The sequence below is a fragment of the Protopterus annectens genome, chromosome 2.part2 (assembly GCF_019279795.1).
Source record: "Protopterus annectens isolate FY-2018-M chromosome 2.part2, PAN1.0, whole genome shotgun sequence".
Taxonomy (NCBI): Eukaryota; Metazoa; Chordata; order Ceratodontiformes; family Protopteridae; genus Protopterus; species Protopterus annectens.
In genome coordinates, this window is record NC_056730.1 from 562,261,170 (window position 1) to 562,284,352 (window position 23,183).

The following is a 23,183-nucleotide window of genomic DNA, read 5'->3' on the forward strand; positions in this document are numbered from 1 at the left end:
ATAAGCTTGACTAGCTTGGTCTGCAAAGCCATGGAACACATTATCATGGAGCTCATTAACAGGGACATTGGGAACCTCCAGACACTGGACCCCACCCAGTTCGGCTTTGTTAAAGGCAGATCTTGCCTCCTGAACTTGGTCGACTTCTTCGAAACAGTCACCAAGGCAATAGATGAAGGGAAGGTGGTCCACACAGCATATTTGGACCTCGCTAAGGCGTTCGACACCATCCCACACTCGGGAATCGTAGACAAACTCACCAGCTTAAATATCAACCCCCATGTCACGAGATGGGTTGCCAATTGGCTCTCAGACAGAACCCACACGGTAAGAGTGGCAGGTGCCATGTCTGACTCTAAACCAGTCACAAGCAGAGTCCCACAGGGCTCAGTCCTGGTACCCCTCCTGTTCGGTATATATTTCTCCGAAGTACAGGCAAAGGCGGAGGGACTGTGGCTAACCAAGTTCGCAGATGACTAAATTTGGTGCAATAATTGACTCTCCAGCTGACACAGACATCCTGCAAAAGGGTCTCACGGGGACAAACACCTGGTGTCAAAGTCACGGCCTCAAGCTAAATGCCAAAAAATGCATAGTAATCCCAGTTGGGAAAAACAAAGTACCTACAAATTACCACATAGATGGGAATCCACTAAGTACAGAAGAAGTAATTAGGGACCTGGGTACCTAAGTAAATTGCATGCTCTCCTTTGATAACCACATAGCCAAAACGGTCAGGAAATCCTATGTGGCACACCTGATCACAAAGGGTTTCTCATCCAGATCCAAGGAGGTGATTGTGCCCCTTTACTCCTCACTCATTAGGCCCATAATAAAGTACAATGCCCCATTTGGGATGTACCTCACTAGACACCTGCAACAACTAGAAAGACCATAGAAGTACCTCACTAAGAGGATTAAGGGCCTTAAACAATTATCCTATGAAGCACGACTAAAAAAGCTCCAGCTCTTAGTCGCTTACCGTCTGCTCAGAGGTGACCTATGCCTGACCTATAGGGCCATGTCAAACCCTGAACTAATGAACATGCTTCACCTCAAAAAAAAACGAGATCCCTCAGAACCACTTGTTCTAGCGACTTGAACCTGTGTAGAACAATAAACAGGACATGATGGAGGGATAGATTCCTGTCCCAGTGACTCCCCTCACTCTGGAATAGAATCCCAATCCATACTTGACAGAGCTCCTCTCTGACCCTCTTCAAGAGAAATCTTGATGAGTGGATGGGTAATCGTAAGTTCTACCATGGATCACTTCAGGAGCCCTGTTGACAGAGGCCCAGGTTACTAATCTAATGGGGAGGCGAAAGCCATCACTCTGTGGCTAGGCTTATAAATGCCCATGGGCAGATAGCCTAGTACTTACCTATGAACCTATAAGGGATTTGTCCCTGCTTTTAAAACTTTAATGGTACTGTTTCATTTCAAGGAAGCTGTACTTTTGGAGAATATTTTTCAATTAATCGTATTTCATTGGTTCTTTCTCCTTTCTGACATGTAACAGCAGAGCAGGATTTTATTTGCCGTGATATTTTGCTGAGCTTATACTATCAGGAGTTGAACTGTTAGGCAGTCAGATTAGCTGTGATATATTCCCATTTGCATGTTCAGGGCAGAGTTCTGTGCCATGCCATGTCATATAAAAGCATTAGTTTTACGAAGTGCAAGCAAATGTTGCAGGCATCAGAGTACAACCTTTGTGAGAAGCAAGAAGTTTCTGGAAGTTACTGCAGACAGTATAACAATGCTGCTATGGATCCTTCACAGGTGGGTGCTAGTCTGGAAAATTTTCACTTCCTGTTTTGGTTGTTGATGATTATTCTGAATTGCATTATTGGTTGATTTTTGTTTCGATCAGCTGATTGCTCGGTTGCTGACTTTTTTGTAGATATACAATCTACTGCCCTAAGGATGGACAGCCTTGTATGGATCATGACAGGCAGACTGGAGAGGTGAGAATGACATTTTTGTGTTTGGCTTGATTTAAGTGGTAGAATATTGCTCCTTGTTATGTTAATTTTTATTTTCTTAGAGATACTGTGTTATCACATCTCTTCCTTACTTCTCTCAACTTATCAGTTAATCTGTTGTCACCTCAATTGCAGCAGCCTTAATTGATAAGACAACATCTTTGAAATTAGAGTTGTTCTTTGTCATAGATTCTTCACAAACTAGGCGTTGAAAAATGTATATTTTAATGTTGCTTCACCCATTTGGTATTACTAGCTTTAGTACTATATATCTTGGCAGAAGTAAGTGTTACGTAATTTGTGCTGGAGGTAATGGAGACCTGTCTGTTAAATATCTATGATTGATGCATGCTGGAGTAAATCCATTTGCTGTTTGAGTGAATGCATTGTTCCAGTTATGTTTGAGTGCCATTCTCCCATTCATTTCAGAGAAAATTTCAATATATTTTTCCTCCTTTCTCCTTGATAACAAAATTCAGAAAAGAAAGAGCAATGGCTTGTCCTGGCTGCACCTTTGTGACTGATAATGGTGTGTTGCTTTCCAGGCGAGAAGAGTACAGACTGCTGATCTACTTCAAGCCTCCTTTGGTTTGGAGTTCATCTCTCTTTGCTCTGGGTTTTGGTCTTCCACAGATTCCTTGGCAGTAATTCTAGATGTGAATAAAACTGGAAGTGTTTCCATCACCAGACTACAAGTTGTGGAGGCTCTCACTTTTTTTGGCTTAAATGAATCCCATGTTGTCCGAGTCACATGAATCTCCTATAATTTAGATGTCTGTCTGTGTCTTAATTATCTGAGGGACAACATGGATGTTTCTGTCATTGTTCTTCAGTTCTTTAACGAAATTCTTCTTCCTTTGAATGTTTGAAAAGCTTTTATTTCCTTTGATTTTTGAATAGCATGATTGACCGTCTTGTCAGTCCTTTTTGAACCAGCTGGCTTGACAGAAGTGAAGATGGGTCTTTTGAAAGATGAGATGGTTTTCTTGATGACCATTACTGCCTCCCTTAAGATACTGGATTTTCTAAAGTTTTCTCCTTTCACAATTTCCTTTTGTTCTCGATGACAACGTAAAGCTTTCCTAAATGGGTCTTAGATCAAGCCCAATTACATGCTTCTCCATATTTTTCTTTCTTGTGGCAGAATCCGGGTTAGGGAGAGCTCCCTGTACACTTGATGTACATTATCTTTTGAGATTCTGCCAAGTGCAGTAAGATAGACTAACTGTTTGTCCTCTTTGGAGTGAAAAGTGGGTCTGGCAGTGATTATGTAAACCCTCTCTAGGTCAGTTGTTAACTGCACCATCATCTGCCAGCATTTTGGCTCCTACCATGTTTATCTGATTCACTACTGAGGACTGTTAGATATTGAAGATATGTACTCTGTGTAGAACAGTGTATTATAACTTTGAGAAGCATTTCCAAGTGTAGGCACATGCATGTAAATAGTGAGCATGTGCAGGCAGCAGCACCATTTTGAGACAACAGCCAGAGTGTGAGCATGTACGTGTGTGATAGTCAGTCTGTTTATAAGCTTATTTAATTTTAAGTTACTAACCTCCTTCCAAATGTGTTTGTATATAATAAAGCTGCTTGAACTGAACCCATAACTATAACCTTCTATAGCCAATTCCCATAGATCTCTCACACTCTGTAAATAGCTTTTGACTTTAACTGTGTTAATTTGTTAAAATGTATCTGCATGACATTTTTCCACTATGGGCAATATTGCTCACTCTTTATATTATTTAAGTATTTATACTTGTACTTTTATTTTTATTGGACTGCTATCTTTACTGTAATCCGTTTCATAGTTTCATTGGTTCATAGGTAGGTACTAGGCTATCGGCCCAAGGGCCTACGTAAGCCTAGCCAACTTACACCACCCAAGAAAGTTATTTTCCTGTGCCACTGTCGAACAGAGACACAGAAGTGATTCCCCGGGGTGTTTTTCCTATTTCCCATCCACTCATCAAGATTTTTCTTGAAGAGTGCTAATGAACTTTGCTTGACATAGATGGGTAGCTTGTTCCAGAGTATGGGAAGTCTCTGGGACAGGAATCTAATTCCTCCAGCATGTCCTGTTTATTGTTGTGACAAGGTTTAGGCCACTAGAGCGTGTAGCTCGCAGGGATTGGGATTTCTTTAGGTGTAGCATGTCCAACAGCTCTGGGTTTGACAGCTTTAAATGTTAGGCAGAGATCACCTCGGAGTAGGCGATATGCTACAGAGTAAAGCTGGTGTTTTTTGAGACGGTTAGTATAGGGCATTTGTTTGAGGCCAGTAATCCTCTTTGTGAGGTACGTCTGTGGTCTTTCCAGCTGCTGCAGATGTCTTGTGAGGTACATTCCAAAAGGGGCATTGTACTGTATAATGGGTCTAGTGAGTGTCGAGTAGAGGGGAACAATAACCTCCTTTTTCCTGGATGAGAACCCTTTTGTGATGAGGTGTGCCACTTAGAAGGATTTCCTGACTACTGTGGCGATGTGATTATCAAAGGAGAGACTACTGTCCACCTGGGTCCCAAGGTCTCATCACACATTTAGCGTTAAGTAGACTGCCACCTATGTGGTAGTTCATGGGTACACAGTTTTTACCAAAGGGGCTGATGGTGCACTTTTTGGCATTGAGCTTGAGGCCATGGCTCTGACACCAGGCATCTGTCTCAGAGAGGCCCTTCTCTAGGACGTCCAGATCATTTGGGGACTTGACTATGGCTCCTAGTTCGCAGTCATCTACGAACTTTGTTAGCAAAAGGCCTTCTGTGTTGGTCTGTACTTCAAAGAAGTAGATACCAAACAGTAGAGGTCCTACGACTGAAACCTGTGGTACTCCACTTGTCACTGGTTTGAAGTCAGCTTTGGAGTCTGCAACTTTTACAGTGTGTTTTTTGTCAGTGAGCCAGTTGGCAACCCATCTTCTGACTTAGAGTTTTATACTGTTGCCCAAGGAAGTTCAGGGTGCAGTTATTATTCAGGAGGGCAGACCTGTTGCCTATGCATACAGAACTCTTACCCAAACTGAAATGCAGTATGCTCAGATTGAAAAGGAACATTTGGCTATTGTGTTCACATCTTCCAAGTTCTAGGATTATATTTATGGTAGAGCTAACTAGATTGACTCTGATCATCAGCCTGTAGTCACTATTTTAAAGAAGCCTATGCATACAGCTCCAGCAAAACTACAAAGAATGATGTTCACATTGCAAAAATACAACTTCAAAATGGTCTACACCAAAGGCAAATGTCTTTATCTGGTTGATACCTTATCCAGATTGCCCAGAAATATAATGGAACAGCTTGATGCAGAGAATTTTGACTGATGTCCTGGAAATGCATAATTTTTCTGCCATGAGACTAGATGAGCTGAGAGATCATACAATGACTGATCCAGTTTTGCAAAAGCTCAAAGCAATCTTGTGTATTGCCAGAAGTGCAACCTAATTTTCCTTACAGAGATGAAATGTTGATGGAAGATGGTATCATTTTCAAAGGTCATAAAGAAGTTGTTCCTTCTTCCTTACAACATGAGTATATTCAGATTTTGCATCATGGCCACCCAGTTTCAGAATCTACAAAAAGAAAGATGTGAGGGCTAGTTTTTTGGCCTTCTCTGTCAAAAGACATTGGTAAAGTGCTTTCATCTTGTTCAGTGTGCAACAGTACTAAGCTGCATTTGCAAAAAGAGCCACTTCAGCTAAGCAAAATCCCTAAACCTCCTTGGGCAACAGTAGCCACTGACATATTTAATCGGAACAATCAGCATTACTTAGTGTTGGTAGACTCTTGCTCAAACTGGTTTGAAATTGATTTGCTACCAAACCTAATGTCTACTACTTTTATTACCAAGGTGAAACGTCATTTCTCAATATGTGGTAGTCCACATAGAGTTATCTCTGATAATGGTGCTCAGTTTACCATTCAGTTGTTTCAGAAATTTGCAAAAGAGTGGGACTTTATCCATATTACTAGCAGTCCAGAATACCCACATTCAAACTGCCTGGCTGAACATGCAGTACAGAATGCAAAGCAGTTGCTTGAGAGGTCAAAGAGTGACAATACCAATATCTTTTTGAATTTACTTAATCTCAGGAATATACTCTGTGACAACTTTCTTGGCTCGCCTGCTCAGATACTTTTGGCTAGCCAAACTAGAACAACCTTGCCTATCGGTTCCAGCTTGTTGGTGCCTAATGCTAAAAAAAAGAGCAATCAAAGCCCAACTGTTTAGAAAGAGATATTTTCAGAAGTTCAGCTATGATAAAACAAGCAGATTTCTTCGTCCATTGGAAAAAGGAGAGTGAGGATGCAAACGGTCAAAGGCTTTGATTGGATTGGTCATTTGACTGGTATGTGTGCTGAGCCGAGATCCTGTCTGGTGGAATCTGAAGGTTTTAGAGTACAGGAGAAACTGCAGGCATTTTCCATGAATTGGAATCGATATCACAGCATTGTACCTGTGATACGGACTCTAGATCTGAGAGCAATCCAGGCAGTGTTCCTTTCAAAGAACATGTCTCAGTTCCTACTCCCGTTCCTGATGATGTCCCAGATGTTCCCAAAGTTGAACATTCAGTAGTCCCAGTTCTAGACCTAGTTCCAGTTTTTTATGTTGCATGATCTGGTCTTATTTCTAGACCCAGTATGAAATACACAGCAACCTGAGCGTGATTGTTTGTGTATTTCACAATTTCCATTTTTTATGTGATTTGCTTCTACCCTTTTCTAAAGATTCCACTTCCAGTTCTTTATCTTTGTTACAATATTCAGTACTTCAGAATCAGTTGGTTTAGACTTTGATTTCCATATTTTACTAATTGCTTTTTAGCAGCCACAAAATTAAACTTAGCAAGGTCTTACTATATCTAGGCAGTTTAGATCTTGTATCCCATCTGAACAAATCATTTCCTTAGTTATACTCATTTGCTCACCCACTTTTTCCACCAGAGTACTCTGTAGGGAATTATTGAAGTCTTTCAATTCTTTACATGCCCAAAACATATATTCCCAGTTACCTCTTCTTTCTCCGTCACACCTCCAACATTTGCCATCTACCTGTGGAAAAATTCTTTGGAGTCTACTTAGGGTGTAAAATACCTATGCAAATACTTCCAAGAAGAAATCCTAAATCTTCTAGACTTTGTTGCCTACTTGGGAGCCAAACATATGTCCTTCCTCTGTTTCCTTGTGAATTGCTTATCCAGTCTCTCTTCCCAGCCTTTTCTAACCTCCTCTAATCGGTTTTAATAGTTGTTGTGCAGTATTTTATATGGCCTACTAGTTATCATCCTCCTCCCCCTCCTATCCATTTTTTAACAACAACTTCTGTAATAGACTTGACTAAGAACTCTACCCAGAGCAGGAATTTCACTTTTGAGTACAGATAAAAAGAAAGAGATGGGAATCCTAATACCAATTCCTGATAGGGAAGGTAGTCTGTAGCCTTCAGTCCAAATGTCTTCTTGACCTATTCCCCATTCTGTTACATTTCCCTCTCTCTAGTTATTTGTACCCAGTTCCTTGGTTCCTTTGCCAGTTTACTCCAGTATATTCCAACCCACCCTCTTGCCTATTTTCTGTACTCCTCATTGGAATCATCCCTTTTGACAAAGTCTTCTTTCTCCATTCTTTTGTTGGCTTAGTTCTTAGAATGCATTCTGCTACTTTATGAATATAAATGTCCATTGTCCTTCTCCTTAAAGATATGCATCCATAATCCCACTCTCTCCTTATTTCTAGAACTCCCATTTCATCATCATCCCTTTCCACTTTGATAGATTTCTGCTTGTATACTGTACATGAGCCTTAACTGTGTAGCTTTAAAATATCCATGCAAATCAGGTAAACATAAACCATCTCCTTCTGTTAGGATTAACCTACAACTTGTTGATAAAAATATGCCTGACCTGTATATAAAACTAAAGGAACTAAAAACATTTTCACTGCTTGTATCTTGCTATCCACATACATAAACAAGAGCTTCTGCTTTTTCAGTTTTTGTATAATCTTTTTCATCTCACCACATATCCTTAGCTGTCATAACAGAAGCATTTTAATGCAAACTCCTAAATACTTCATTTTATTGTGTCCCCCATAAATGTGAGTGTTGCTGGACCATTTCATGTGTGGGTGCATAGTTTACAGCTATGGCCTTTGTTTTTATCTTTATTAATCATATATCCTGAAAAGACTTGAAACTGTCTCAAGATTTTCCAAAAATACTGAGATATCATTTTTATGGTTTTATCAGGTACAAGATAACATCATCTGCAAATAAAGCCAACTTTTGTCTGTTACCATGCCAGTTATATCCTTGAATTTCTAAGTCCCTTATTTTCTTTGCCAGTGGCTGTAAATGTAATGCAGATAACACTCTGGAAAGAGTACAACCCCTCTTGGTTCCTCTGTTCAGACACATCCTGTCAGAGAGGAACCCTCCCACTTCAGTTTTTGCCTACATTCCCTCACATATTCTCCTAATTGACTGTATTATATCAGGGAATGCAGATGCTTCCATTGTTGTACTTATAAAATCCCAGCATACTCTATTGAATACTTTCTTTGCATCAGGCCCCACCAGCAACAGTGGTATTTTTCTTACGCTCTGCTTCCCTCTAGAACATCATTGTTTTGTTATTGTCAAATGTTTGCTTCCCCTCCACAAAACCACAATGATCCATATCTGTCAATTTTAGCAACACCTTTGCCACTCTTTTAGCTATTATAGACCTAAATGCTTTATAATCATAGTTTACAGTTGAAAAGGACCTATATGAAGTTCGGTTGTATGGATCTTTACCATCTTTAGTTAACAGCCACCACAGCTTTCTTCCAGGATGTTGAGCATTCCCCTCCTTTTAAAATACTATTAAATAAAATCTTCCAGATGTTTCACTCTCTTCCCTTCTAGCTTCCAAACTTCCACATGAATACCATCTATTCCTGGAGACTTTCCTGCAGATTGATTGCACATCATGTTTTTTATCTAATCTCTTCCTTTCTCAACTGTTAATTGTTGAGCCTCATCTACCTGTAACCATGACATGCTTATGTCTTCTGTAAATCTTTCAGTTTGTGCTGTTTCTTCATTTCCTCATTTCCCTGCTTTAAACAAATTTTCATAATTTCTGAAATATCTCTAGTAGCTCTACAGGATCCCTTGTTATAGGCTTCTTTTATTTGGCAATAATCCTTTCTACTTTCTGTTGCTCAAGTCATTGTGCTAAAAGTTTATGTGATCCGGAGTTCAAAAAACAATTGTTTGACAGCAGTCTTTCTAATGTCATGGATATTATGCAGATACCCCCTTATTTTCTCATTAGCAGTCTACTTTTGTGCCTACTCTTTTTCTGTGAGACTCCCCTTATTCTGCAATACTTTAACTTTTGTCAGTCCTTCAAACTAATCCGTTACTTCTTAACACCTCTCTCTTTCTTTTTACCCTATTTTTAAACTCCTCTTTCATTTTATATCACTCACTAAATATACATTCTGAAGAAATTTCTGTCATCCCTAATAAGTCTGGAATAATTTACACTCCCTACCCATTCCTTAAATTCTGCTCTTAACTGTTAGGTGGGGAAGTGTTAGAGTCTCATTTTTACTTCATTAATATGTGTTTTTTTATCTTTGCTGCTGTTGGCACATATGATTTGAAGTAGTTATTGGATGTGTGTCAGACCTTTCAATTAAATGCACGTGCTTCTGTGAAATATCATATCCGTCTAGTTTAACCCATTTATTATACCTTGGGGAATAATTTGTAAATTCTCTTGAGTTCCTAGTACTGAATTCACATTGTCCATACCAAATATTTTCATAAATTTCTTCCAGAGTACATCTTTTGATGTTTATCCCTTCTAGGTTCCCAAATACACACTTGCTGTTGCAAATAAAATTCCAAACCCTGCTCTTTAGAAATATTCCCTGCTGAAAGCTGATTATATCTCGCCAAAATTTTTTAAGCTAAATAATAGTAGTTTTAATTGGAATATAAATACATGCCAGCATAATCCTCCTCTCTTTCCAGTAGACCCTTACTACCACAAATCTGCCATTATTATCTCCTCTTCTATCACTTTTGGAGCTCCTCTAGCAATTTGTATAAATTACTCCCATTTTCCTTTGCACCCGATACTCTGCTGAATATCCCTCTTGAAATTATTTCTTTATCAAATTCAGATGCTCACTTCTTTCCATATCGGCCTCCTGGAGCATTACTATTTGTAATCTGCATTTCTTAATATAATTTAATACTCTTTCCTTTTCCTTTTTGTATATACCTGGGAGGCCATTCTCATTCAAGAATAATATGGGTAGTATAGCCAGTATGATGAGAAGTTATTGTTCCCACCTGTTATATCCCACAGCTTTTTAAATGTCTGTTTCTAACTTTTGTGTTGCATACACCCACTAACATTTGCCAGGTTGATGTTTATGCAGTTGTTTCTTATCACCATTTGAATCTATGTCACATTTTACATGACTTGTTTTATGAAAACCATCAAACATATTCCAGAGCACCCTCATGACCTCTTAACTTAAAGCAAGCACACAAGACTATGTACATTTTCAAAAATTAAGTTTAACCCACCCAATGGGAATAATTGTCCCAAATTGACAGTTGCACACACAGGCATTACCTAACCTAAAATTAAGGTAATACATGCTAAGATGCATGTTACAGCCTATGCTCCTACTTAAACTAATTCATTGCTCTCTGTTCTTGTCTTATCTTTATTCCCCTCCTAGATGTGAAAAACAGCTTGTATGATTTCGAAAAAAGTTAACCTCTAGCATTTAAATAGGTGTTCTGTAATAATGACCTGAGAACACTTCAGCGTTATATCTGTTACTCATTAGGTCATATAAATACGGGGAGATTCCTCAAGATTGGAGATATTCGCTTATTAAACTTTTCTTTAAGGGAAAGGGGAGTAGGACAGAGTAAGAGTCATGTAGACCCTTAATTCTACTTTCATGTTGTGAAAAATAATGGATAAGGTAATATCTGATAAGTTATTGTCAGAACTGCATAGGTTGGGACTTGAAACCATATGTAAGCATGCATATGTTGAAAATAGATCTATTACCACCTGTAACATGATGTTCAATATTATGTAATAACAGCTATGAATGAAATATTGTGCTGTGATGTAATTTATATAGATTTAACTTCAGCATTTGACAGGGTCATGCACCAAACACTGATCAGTAAATTAGTACAACTAGGTATTGATGTACTCTTGATAAGATGGATAGCCGCATGTCTTACAAATAGGACATGGCAAGTATCATACAGCAACTGAACAGGTGAAATTCTTGGTTACAGTCAGGGTGTCCCACAGGGCTCTGTCCTAGGCCCTTACTTGTTTAGATTGCATCTTTCAGACCTAACTTTTTCATCTGAGGTGTTCTACAGTCTATATGCAGATGATCTGAATTTGGGTAGACTGATTGTGTTACAGATAAAGCATTTCTGCAAAATAACTTGACTAAATTGACCATTTGGGCATAGGAGAATAATATGCTGATAAATGCATGAAAAACTAAGCATATAAGATTTGGGAGATAAATTGATAGGTGAATATTTAATACAGCACACAGTGATTGAAACTGTACACTCATTTGAGGACCTGGGTGTATGGGTAGATTCAGTTATGAGTTTTTCTAATCATATCATCCAATTGGTTAATGATAGTTCTAGAACTATAGGTTGTATAAAAAGATTTATAAAGTCTAGGAAATAAAAAATGCTGAAGTCATTGTTTGTTAGTTACATTAGATCCTATGTTGAGTGTGGAATAACAATATGGAAACCCTGTAAGAAAAACCAGCATGATTAAACTGGAAAGAGTACAGTGGAAATATGCCAAGGGCATCCATGGATGTGAAAATTTAAGTTATTAGGAAAGACTAAAATATCTGTACTTGCTCAGGGTCTCTTACAGATATCTAAGAGGAGATCTTATTCAGATATATAGGGCATTTAGAGACAACTACCTCTGAGAATGTTTGGTGCTCTCAAACAGTACTAGAGAATCATCGGACAACCTATGTAGAAGATTCTTTAGGAATGAGAAGTGTACTAATTGGTTCTCTGACAAAGTAGCTGATACATAGAACAGACTACCAAATTACATTAAAGCAAGTACTAGTGTAGATATTTTAAGAACAGCCTGGATAATTATTATTGGAACAAGTGATGTTATGTAGTCCAATCTCACCTACATTCTTACCCGTGGGTTCGGAGCTGAATGTCAGCTCCGACTCGGCCATACTTAGCTCGAAGTCTTTCAATTGGCTGGTCTAAGATGGTATTCCATGCTGCACTGCTCTCTATCCCCAGATCTCGTTTGCCGCTTGTGTAGCTCGGACGTGGTCTCACTGTTGGCTGTGGCTAAGTACCCTTTTCTTCTTTATAACAGAGAAGTTTTTTTGCAAGGAAAGCTATTTTCATAGCTATTTGTGTGTGCATCTTGAACTGTTGTGGAAAAGTTGTTTTTCTCTTTTAGCGTGTTCTTGTGGTATCCTACTAGCTGTTTCCAACGGGCTAGGCCCATTTCAGTTAGAGGACCTAGTCTGTCCCCTTGCTTACCTTGTGTGCTAACTTTTTTCCCTTGGGCTAAAACTGTTTAAATTAGAGGAATTAGTCCTCCCTCTTGTACTTGTGTTCTAGGACCATTTTAGTTAGAGGTCTTTGTGATGTACTGTTTGGTTGTTCTGTTCCCGCGCTTCTTGCTGATTGACCTTTGGTCTGCTTGTTGAGTTAGTTACTCAGTTTTGTGGCGACTATGTCTAAAGATACTAAGGAGCATAAGCCCCCGGGCTGTAAGAAGTGCAGTAAGTGTAGTTATAAGATGTCTATCACTGATGGACACTCTGTTTGTGTGTACTGTCTGGGAGCAATTCACCTCCAGGAATCGTGTAGTTTTTGTCATGCTTTTAGCCCATGTGTTCTTTAGGAAAGGAAGAACAAATTGATTTTGAAGGGACTTCGGAAACCCTCCTTCGAGGAGGGTTTGGAGAGTGCTTCCAGCTTGAAGTCTTCTCCATCAAAAGCTAAATCTTCCAAGGCTAAAACACGATCCCCGGCTCCATCAGTATCCTCAGAGCCGCCGGAAAAAACATCTAAATCTTCTATGACATCCTCGGCTCCATTGTCCTCGGGGTCACAGGAAGTGTTAGTGTCTGTGGAATCTGCTTCGGCTCCTATTTTCTCGGAGCCGGTCGCTTAGCATTAGGCTGGTATCCTCCTCGCAGGTCTCCTTCAGAGAGGAGGTCTCGATCTCTGTCCCTATCCTCCAAATCCTCCAGGACCTTATCGGATGTGGACGTTGATAGAGTGGTGGTGCAGAGACGACTTCAGTCACCGGTACTGGCTAAATTGTTTTCGGCTCCGACCCAGTCGGCCCTGGAGCCGGTCCCTCTACCTACATAGATACTTCCTCCTCCGAGCGCATCTCAGCTTTCGGAGCGGGAGTGCTCGGCTCCGTTTGATGTCCCTACTGGCTTATCGGTTCTGACGTCAGCAACGTCCATGGGGTTCAGGACTCGAGATTCCTCGGTCGGACCCGAGGGAGAGGCTTCGGGACATCTCTCGGCTCCTAGTCTCCCTCTCAGTGCATCGCCGCAGGGAAGCCTGACTCCTGTCTCTGCTTCGGACCTGGTCCCTTCTGATCTGAGGTTTTCCATGGCAGGTCGATCTTCAGACCTGGGAGGACCAGCTTTCGAGGCCATGCGGAGCATGCTGGCCAGGTCGTCAACGGTATCATACGGTTCGGTCACTCTGTCCCCTACAGCACCGGTGCAGGTCTCTGATCGCCCTCTATCTCTTGACAGTGGAGCCCCAAGGCCTCAGGGTACCCCACGAGTGGTCCCCATATTTTTGAGGGCCCCTCAGAGTTTTTGCCTGAGGAGCCACCCAGAAAGAGAACTTGCAAGAGGAAGCGCATAGATTCCCAAGATGAGTCTCTCACGTCAGACACCGAACTCGAGGAATCTGAGGGGTCCCCTAAGTCATCCTCTGAGGATGTTTCTTTCTCTGACATCCTAGAGATTTTGAAGCAAAGAGGTGATTGGCCATCCATAGCCCCCTCCAAAGAGGAATCAGTGTTCCTGAAGGCCTTTGGTGCTCAGCCCTCCGCCTCCTGGGTGTCTCCACCCTTCAGCGAGCTTCTGGATCTGGTTTGTCGAAGGGTGTGGGAAACCCCTGACTCTGTGGAACCAGTCCCCAGGTGACCCAATAAATTTTTCTCTGCCCCTTCTGATGAGGAATTTCTATCCAAGGGAGTCCCTGTGGATGCCATGGTGGTGGCAGCGGCCACCAAGAAGGAATTGGCTGAGACTTCTTCCACCGTCCATCCCCCTAACAAGGAGTCTAGGACTATGGACCAGTACGGGAAGCGTACGTTTTCTTCAGCGGCCTTTACTTTGCGGTCACTGAATTACTTATCACACTTTACACGGCTCCAGAGAGATCTCCTAAAGGAGCTTGGAGATACTCTAACGGGTAACGTTTCTGAGGTGGTGGCTCAAAGTCAACGCTCAGATGTCTACCCTCAATTCTATTGCAAACTGAAACCCCTCCATGAGGCTGATCTCTCATGCAGCCGAGGGAGCGAGTAGGGCAGCAAGTTCAGGAGTCGCTCTTAGGAAACATGCCTGGATGCACCTTTGTCATTTCGCGGAGGCCTTCAAGTCTGCATTCACCGACGCCCCGTTTGATGGTTCCTCTTTGTTCGGAACCAAGGTGAAAGACACACTCACTAGGTGCGAGCAAGAGGGAAAAACTCTGTCTGCAGTAGGAGTCCATTTTTCCCTTCCCTCTAGGCCTTATTCCAAGGCCCAGAGGGGTGGGAAGATGTGGTTCAAGAAATCACAGAGGTTTTTTTGCGATGCACAAAGTGAGTCCCCCTCCAGAGGTGGGGGAGGGGGTGGTTATTCAGGTAGATGCCACCCTAGGGCAGAGGAGGCCCTTGTAACTTGGGAGACAGCGATTCCTTTCGTGGTTTTCCCCACCGCCGTTCCTGATGGGAGGCCCGACTGTGCGTTTACGGAGCCAGTTGGGGGTCGCATCTCACTATACCTGGAGGCCTGGCAAGGTATCACCCAGGACCAATGGGTTCTATGAATAATTTCTGGAGGATATATCATTCCCTTCTCATCAACTCCCCCTCTAGTCAAGAAAATCCCGGATGTTCCACCCAGTCAAAGGGATTCTGTAGCTTCAGAGGTTTCAAAGCTGCTAGAAAAAGGAGCCATCCAACATGTCCCCTCAAACAAGATCGGATTAGGGGCTTATTCCAGATTCTTTTTGGTGCCGAAAAGGGCAGGGAGCCTGAGACCCATTTTGGATCTCAGCCAATTGAACACCCATGTGCAAAAGTCTAAGTTCCGAATGGTCACGTTGCAATCTATTCTCCCATTGTTTGGAAAAGTGTGGATGTGCTCCATAAACCTCAAGGATGCTTACTACCACATAAAGATGGACAGGGCATCCAGAAGTCACCTACGCTTCTGGCTGGGAGCCAGTCACTTTCAGTTTCGAGCCCTGCCCTTTGATCTCACCACAGCCCCCAAGGTGTTTACCAAATGCATGGCAGTGGTGACTGCTCACTTGAGATGTCAGAGATTCCAAGTGTTTCCATACCTGGACGACTGGCTCCTTACTGCCACCACCAGACATCTGCTACTTCAGACCAGAGACGCTACTATCAACCTATGTCAACAGTTGGGCATCACCTTGAACTGGGAAAAATCTGCCTTGTTGCCCTCGCAGTGTGTCACCTTTATAGCTGCCGAATTAGACACCATGCTCATGCGGGCGTTTGTACCACAGGAAAGAATCAGTCTTAAAACAACAGATTTACGCCTTGCTCCCTTTGAGAAGACTGGAGGCAAGATTGGTCCTCCAGTTGGGGACGATGGCTGCTACGATTATGTTAGTTCCCCTGGCAAGGTTACATATGAGGCTCCTTCATTGGCTACTCTTCGCCCAGTGGTCTCTCCATCATCTTCCACTTTCTCACCCTGTTCTACTCAGACAGGTGCAAACAGGATCTCAGTTGATGGCTTCACACAAACAACCTCAGTGCGGGAAAACCCTTCGTTCCTTCGCCTCCGGTTGCCACGGTGACCATGGATGCCTCCCAGATGGAGTGGGGAGGGCATTATTTAGGCAGGACAGTCCAAGGCACGTGGCAAGAGCACGAGATTCATCTGCATATCAATGTCCTGGAGATGAGAGCAGTGCTACTAGCGTTGCAAGCACTTCAGAGCTTTCTTCCTCTCGGGACTATTGCAATCCACTCAGACAACATGTCGGTGGTATGGTATCTGAACAAACAGGGAGGAACCAAGTCTTATCCCCTTTGCAGAGAGGCCATGCGAGGGTGGCAGTGGGCAGTGTCTTCCCAACGTTTTCTGGTAGCAACGCACATTCCAGGGAAGTCCAGTGTGATCGCAGGCAGGCTAAGCAGGGCTATTCTGATGCCTCGTGAGTGGTCCCTGAACTGTCAAGTTGCAGAGCAGATTTTCCGCAGGTGGGGTCAGCCTTGCTGCGACCTTTTTGCCAGCCCCCTCAATGCCAAATGCAGCAGCTACTTCACCCTTATCCCCCCCCTCAGGGGGAGTCACCCAGGGACGCTCTAGTCCACTATTGGCCCTCCGGTCTACTATATGCCTTCCTTCCGGTTCCTTTGCTGTCAAAGGTTATTCAGAAAGCGCAATCCTTGGGAAGCAAAATGATTCTGATTGCTCCACACTGGCCTCGTCAAATTTGGTTCACCTTTCTCCATCCCTATCTCATGGATGCTCCTTGGATTCTGGACCCACAACCAGACTTACTGACTCACATGTCAGGGCAGCTCCATCCCTCTCTTCGGATCCTCCAGTTGACAGCTTGGCTACTCCACTTCCGTCATTAGTTAGGCTTCACCATTTTTCGCCGGATGTGGTTCATAAAGAGATTATCCATCTGGGCACATGCCAAACAGATTGACCCTTACACAGCTCCAATCTCGTCAGTGTTGGAGTTCCTTTCTATGCTTTTCAACCAGGGATCAGCTGCCACAACCATTTAAAGTCCAGTTGGCGGCGATTTCTACCTTTCACGTCACAGACTAACCTAGTCTAATGGCACATAGACTCTGTAAGGCTTTCCTGAAAGCACTTTGTTGCTTCGTCCTCCTGTCTCTGAACCTGTTATGCCTTGGGACTTAAACTTTGTTCTACAGGGTCTTACTTCATCCCCTTTTGAGCCTGCAGCCACTTGAGATTTAAAATTCTTAACTTGGAAGACTGTCTTTTTGTTAGCCATCATGTCAGCCAGATGTGTTCTGGAGCTTCAAGCTTTATCAATTAAACCACCTTATTTGATTTTTCATAAGGACAGGGTTTCTCTCAGACCAAATCCTTCCTTTCTTCCCAAAGTAGCATCAGTTAGTAACCTTAACCAATCCATTGAATTAACGGTGTTTTTTCCTCAGTTCTTGAACAAGGCAGAATTCAAATTTCATCAGTTGGATGTGCACAGACAATTACGATTTTATTTGCACAGAACAAAGGACCTCAGAAAATCTGATCAGTTGTTTGCTTCATTTTCAGAAAACAGAATTGGGGCTCCTGTTTCCAAAGTCACGTTGTCCAGGTGGATTTCCAATTGTATTTCTTTCATTTATACTTCAGGGCGAAGAGATTTACCGTTCTGAGTGAAGGCTCACTCTACCTGGTCTGTATCTACATCTACAGCTTTTCAGGTCAGATTGTCTATGGATGATATTTGTGCTGCGGTTACTTGGGCATCTCCTCACACCTTTGTTACTCATTACAAGTTAGATGTGGTATGTAGAGTCAGGTCTTCCTTTGGTTCCACAGTGCTCAGGAGTATTTTCCACTGAGCATCCCAGGATTTAGGTGCTGGGGACGCTGTCCACGGGTAAGAATGTAGGCGAGATTGGACTGCATAACATCAAGAAGTTATGTACTCACCATAACATTCAATGTATGTAGTCCATCTCGCCTCACATTCTTACTTACCCCCCCCCCCCACCTTCCCCCATCCTGGAGGATCCGGAGGTTAGGCCTGGTTTCAGAGTTCCCTTCATTCTTGGTTTGTTCTTCCTTCGGTGGTGTTATGCATGGAGAGTGAGTGCTGGTGCTCGCAGCAAACTAGATCTGGGGATAGAGAGCAGTGCAGCATGGGATACCATCTTAGCCCAGCCAGTTGAAAGACTTGGAGCTAAAATATGGCCGAGTTGGAGCCGACATTCGGCTCCGAACCCACGGGTAAGAATGTGAGGCGAGATGGACTTCATACATCGAACATTATGGTTAGTACATAACTTCTTGTTCTGGTATATTGGCAAGCTAGAAGGGCATTAATGCCCATGCTGAAATATTTGTATGCATGTATTTATTGCCTACACATGTAGTCGTTTTGGTTCTTTAAAAACATAGGAACAAAATGTACAGCTGCTTCACACTGCACATTTATTTGCTAAAGGAAAACTTTCATTACATTCAGTGTTCTCTCATTTAATTGCTTGCATGCACACAAAAAGATTAAGTCAAGGGACTTAATCCAGACAGTCACCTGTGCAAAAAGTAAGAGAAAGCATCTCCACTTTACATCTTGTAGTCTGTGCATTTTTACACACGATCCTCCATCTCAGCAACCCAAGATTGCAACCTGCCTTCCAAAACAAACATGCTTTTGTCCAGCCTTTGTTCTCTTTTTACATTGTAAGTTATACCTTTCTTAAAACTAAAATAGAAGAAAAATGACCCTTGGTTACCTTCGTATTTTATCTTGTACATTTGCTATATAACATGAAATTTTTATCATGAAATATTTTATGCAGATGCTGTTAAGAAAAAAAAATTCACTTACATTTTTCCTTTTCTTTTAGTGTCCTTCCCAACATTAATGACATGAAGTATACAATTGTCAGTCCCGCACAAGTTTAACAAAGTCAACAAAAGTCCAGTATTTCCACTTTTTCTTGTAAAGCCATATTTCACAACTCTGATTATAAAGCATCAATATTGCATGTATTCACTAATTTGAGGGTTGCTGGTCTTCCTTTTTATCTCTATTTCCAAACCCCAAACTCTGGTTCAAGTCTAAGGAACTCTTAGTCTTGTAGTCGGCTCCTGCTTTCACCCAGTGAAGCATCTTCATTTGGATCATTTGAAAAGGTTTTACTGGCAAAGCCTCTATGTGCTTTGTCATCATCAGAATGAAAAGCAGACTCCACTTCTGCTTGCTAGCTCACTTTTTGTTGGATAAACTTTTGTATTTTCTACTTAACCTGTTTTGCATCAAGAAATGATTGATCTTCCACGAGGAAATACTCTGAAGGCAGCTGGAATATAGCAGCTTAAATCTCACATCTGCCTCTCAATATCTCCTAATTGTTGGGATTAATTTGCTTCTCTTCTGCCTAGTGCACAGTGAATAATCATTTTCCATACTCTACTGTCTCCAGTTTTTAATATTTTGTCCTTTTGCCACAGTTTTGTCAGTATTAACCCTTCCTGCTGGTGTGATTGCATCTTTACTCACACAGTCTTTGCTGCTTTCTTGTGGCCAGGTTTGGAGCATACACACGATGCATTCTTACAGTTAACCATCATGCTGTGAAGTACAGTCCTGTTGCTTTTTTGCTTTCATGAAGTTAACAGGTTGTTCCTACCAGTTTGTCTGGTAAACCCGAACATTTCAGTTTCCCTGTGTGCTCTGTCCTGTAACTGCACGATTTTTTGAAACTGCTTTTCTTGAGCAGACTCATACAAACAGCCTTTTCATTTTGATCTCTGATTTTTTGCATGTTTATCAGTTCATATGAGTAGCTGTTCAAAGCTTCTTCCATTTTCTAGCCTTTTGTTAAGAGTTGATATACTCATTCAGTGTTTCATTTATTTTAATCAGCTTGGAGCACATTTGATTTTTTCTTCTTTAGTACTGGAAGCCGTGTCTTGCACCAAAGCTGGAACTTGAACTGCTTGTTGCTAATTAGCTGCAAAATTCTTCTCAGTCAGTATTTCCTCTTTGCTGGCATCCAGACAGTGTACTTACTAGCCTGTAACTGAATTTTACTGAAACTGACAGGGTTACTAGCCCCTTTTCCTCAGTTTCTTTTTTCACACTGGGACAGCTGAAATTAAGCTGCAGTGTGCAGCCATCCAAGACTCATCATTTGATCTTGAAGATTCTTTGCATAGGTTAAGTAGTTCTCTTCTTCCTTACACATCAGATGGACAGCATGTCTGTCTAAGGAGTTACTTTATTATAAGAGTGGCAAGTTTATAATTCTGTGTTTTTCTGTTTGTCTTCTTTGGTTGATCATTTGCTTTCATGGCAGCCAGTTTGTGGAGTGCATTGGGTGAATATGTCATCGCATCATGAGGAGTGATGTTGTGAAATGCATTAGCAGGATTTGCGTGAATACCCAGGCATGGGTGAGAATTAATGACTTTTCAGGAGATAGTAGGAAGTTAGTAAAGGAAGTCTTTCCCATGACCCACTGCAGCGGGCTTCCTTGATTATTTGATGTTGGCTATTTATAATCCTAGAATATACAAGGCAGCTGGGCCATATGGCCATTTACAACCTTGCCAGTACTCAGTCTTGGACATTACCTTCCTTTTTCATGCAGTGATCAGCCAGCCATACATGGGGGGGGAATTTTATGAATACCCATGTAATTGTGTAGTTCTTTCTTAACAGAAGCTAGCGTATCACATTGCTTGCTTTGGATAAAGTTTTTTCATTATTTAACAAGTCTCTCTTCTCTCTGCCTTGATTTACTTGCAAAATCAGGTTCATATCTGTGGTTTTACTGTTTGCTTTGTGGAGAAATGAGATGTTTTGGCCTGCCAGATCCCTATTGGTCTGAAATGCAAGGCACACCAACGATTTTGTAGGACCCTGAAATTTTGTGGAAGCTTAAGTCTTTTAGGTTTATGATATTTTTGTCAGGAACGTTTGGAATTTCTCCAGCTGCTTGATATGTTTAGTAAGATACATGCACTTTGTAAGATATGCTCCAAAGGGGACAAGATACGCTCCAAATGGGGCATTGCACTCTATTTGTCTGATTAGTGCAGACTTTAGAGTGGTAAGGAATTCTTTGGATTTGCAGGAAATACTTTACAATCAGCTGTGCCGAGTAGAAAGATTTCCTGAGCACTGGATTATCAAAGGAGAGACAGAGAGTTAACTGCTCATGTTCCAAGGTCACTTACATCGTCATTTTGGAGATGGGTGTTTTGCACTATAAGCTGGATAGAGGGTTTATTTGTCAAATGCAGCAATATTGCATTATTTAACATTTTAATTTCAGACCATTTTCAGAGCATTAGCTGTTTAACATTTGTTTACAGGGAAAGTCCGACTTGGAATGAAGCAAATTTTCAGCGGAGGCTCTGGGAGAAGTGCTCCAGAGACCTGTCTTTCTAACGTGGGAGGAAAACGGAGTACCCGGAGGAAACCCACACGAATGCAGGGAGGACATGCAGACTCCACACAGAAGACACCGCAGCCGAGAATCCAGCCGGAGAACCTCTTGCTGTAAGGCGGCAATGCTACCACTAAACCGTCCGCTGCACCACATTTTATTGCTATTAAAATGTGCAATCATTTTGTAGCTTTTGCATGTCAGAAGGGGATTTAAGCATAACTAGTTTACAGTCCTCTGCTAATATGGTTAACCAGAGTTTCCTGTCTTTGATTGGAATACTAGAAAAGTGTATGCTGAAAAGCAGAAGTCCCAGCATGGATCCCCGTGGTGCCCCCTGTTTACTGTACTGTTTACTGTTTTTACGCATAGGCGCAAATGGCACTGATAAGAAACAGCTGCATATGTGCATGCCCCACAAATGTTGGAACTAGACATTTAACATAAAAGGTGGTAATAATTATATAAGAAAATGTCTGCTATGTCTTTCAATATAAATGGTCTTACAGATAAATATAAAAAGAGAGCAGTGAACTATATTAAAAATGTGGAGTGCAAATAGCTATGCTACAGTAGACGCATCTGGAAAGAACTGAACATGTGAATTTGATAGAGTGGTTTTGAGGATGGTTATTCAGCATAATATCTGGGGCAAAGGAAAAGAAGAGCACGTATAGTAATTGCAAGAGGAGCTCCAACAGTCACATCTTCTTTCGGCTTTTCCCGGTTAGGGGTCGCCACAGCGGATCACCTTGTCCGCACATTTGAATGGCAGTGGAGTTTTACAGTGTCGAGTTGCCAGCCCGGCGCCCAACCTTCCACAGAAGGCACACTCACATGCACACCTAGGGCCAATTTAGAGTATCCAATCCACCTGCAGCATGTCTTTGGGATGTGGGAGGAAACCGGAGCACCCGGAGGAAACCCACGCGACCACAGGGAGGACATGCAGACTCCGCACAGAAGGCACCCCAGCCGAGGATCGAACCGGAGAACCTCTTGCTGTGTGATAGAGGAAAAAAGATAATAATGGAAGATGCGTAGTATTAAGGGGCTACTCGCTAGGGAGGAGGATTACATTGGCATGCATTTGCATCCCACCTAAAACTGCTATAATGAAGCTTATGAAAATTCTGAAAGAAATTATCAGCTTTCATCAAGTAACATTACTTAAAGGGGGAGACTGGAATTTGGTTTGCAACAGTGAAGATGTGTCTGAGGGCTTAGAAGGGAAAATGTAACAACGGAGGATAGATTTTTGAAGAAAGTTATGGAAATGTTTGGCATGGAAGATGCACATCCGGAGTTTGGAGTGAATTTTGCATATTGTTCACTGAGATACAAAAACTGGGTTAGGCTAGATAGATTTTATATCTTGCAGGAACATGTGATGGTCTTGAAATGCACCCAGTAACTATTTCAGATCATGTGCTAATAATCACTAAAATAAAAACGCAAGGTAATGAAATAAAAATGAGACACTGGCACTTTTCCCACCTATCGGTTGAAAAGCGAGGAATTCATGTAATGGGTTTTGGAATTAATTCAGGAGCTACTAGAGAAGATAGAATTGTCTTCTAAAAACATAGCTAGGTTGTGGGATAACATTAAAGTGAAGTTTAAAACTAGGGTGGAAATAAAAGGAGATATGGTTAAGAAGTAACAAGAATTATTTAGAGGGATTGACAAATGTTAAAGTTTTGCAAAACAGTGGGGATATCTCAGAACAAGAAAAG

General features: G+C 41.7%; 1 protein-coding gene across 1 annotated transcript in view; it reads left to right on the forward strand.

The window, feature by feature from the left end:
• The window catches only part of LARS1 (leucyl-tRNA synthetase 1), a 1,303,086-nt gene that overhangs the window by 239,372 nt on the left and 1,040,531 nt on the right, over positions 1–23,183 (forward strand). The window contains exon 8 of the mRNA XM_044064023.1: positions 1,907–1,970. Within this exon, the coding sequence (XP_043919958.1) occupies positions 1,907–1,970 (64 nt within the window). The remainder of the gene's footprint in view (positions 1–1,906; positions 1,971–23,183) is intronic.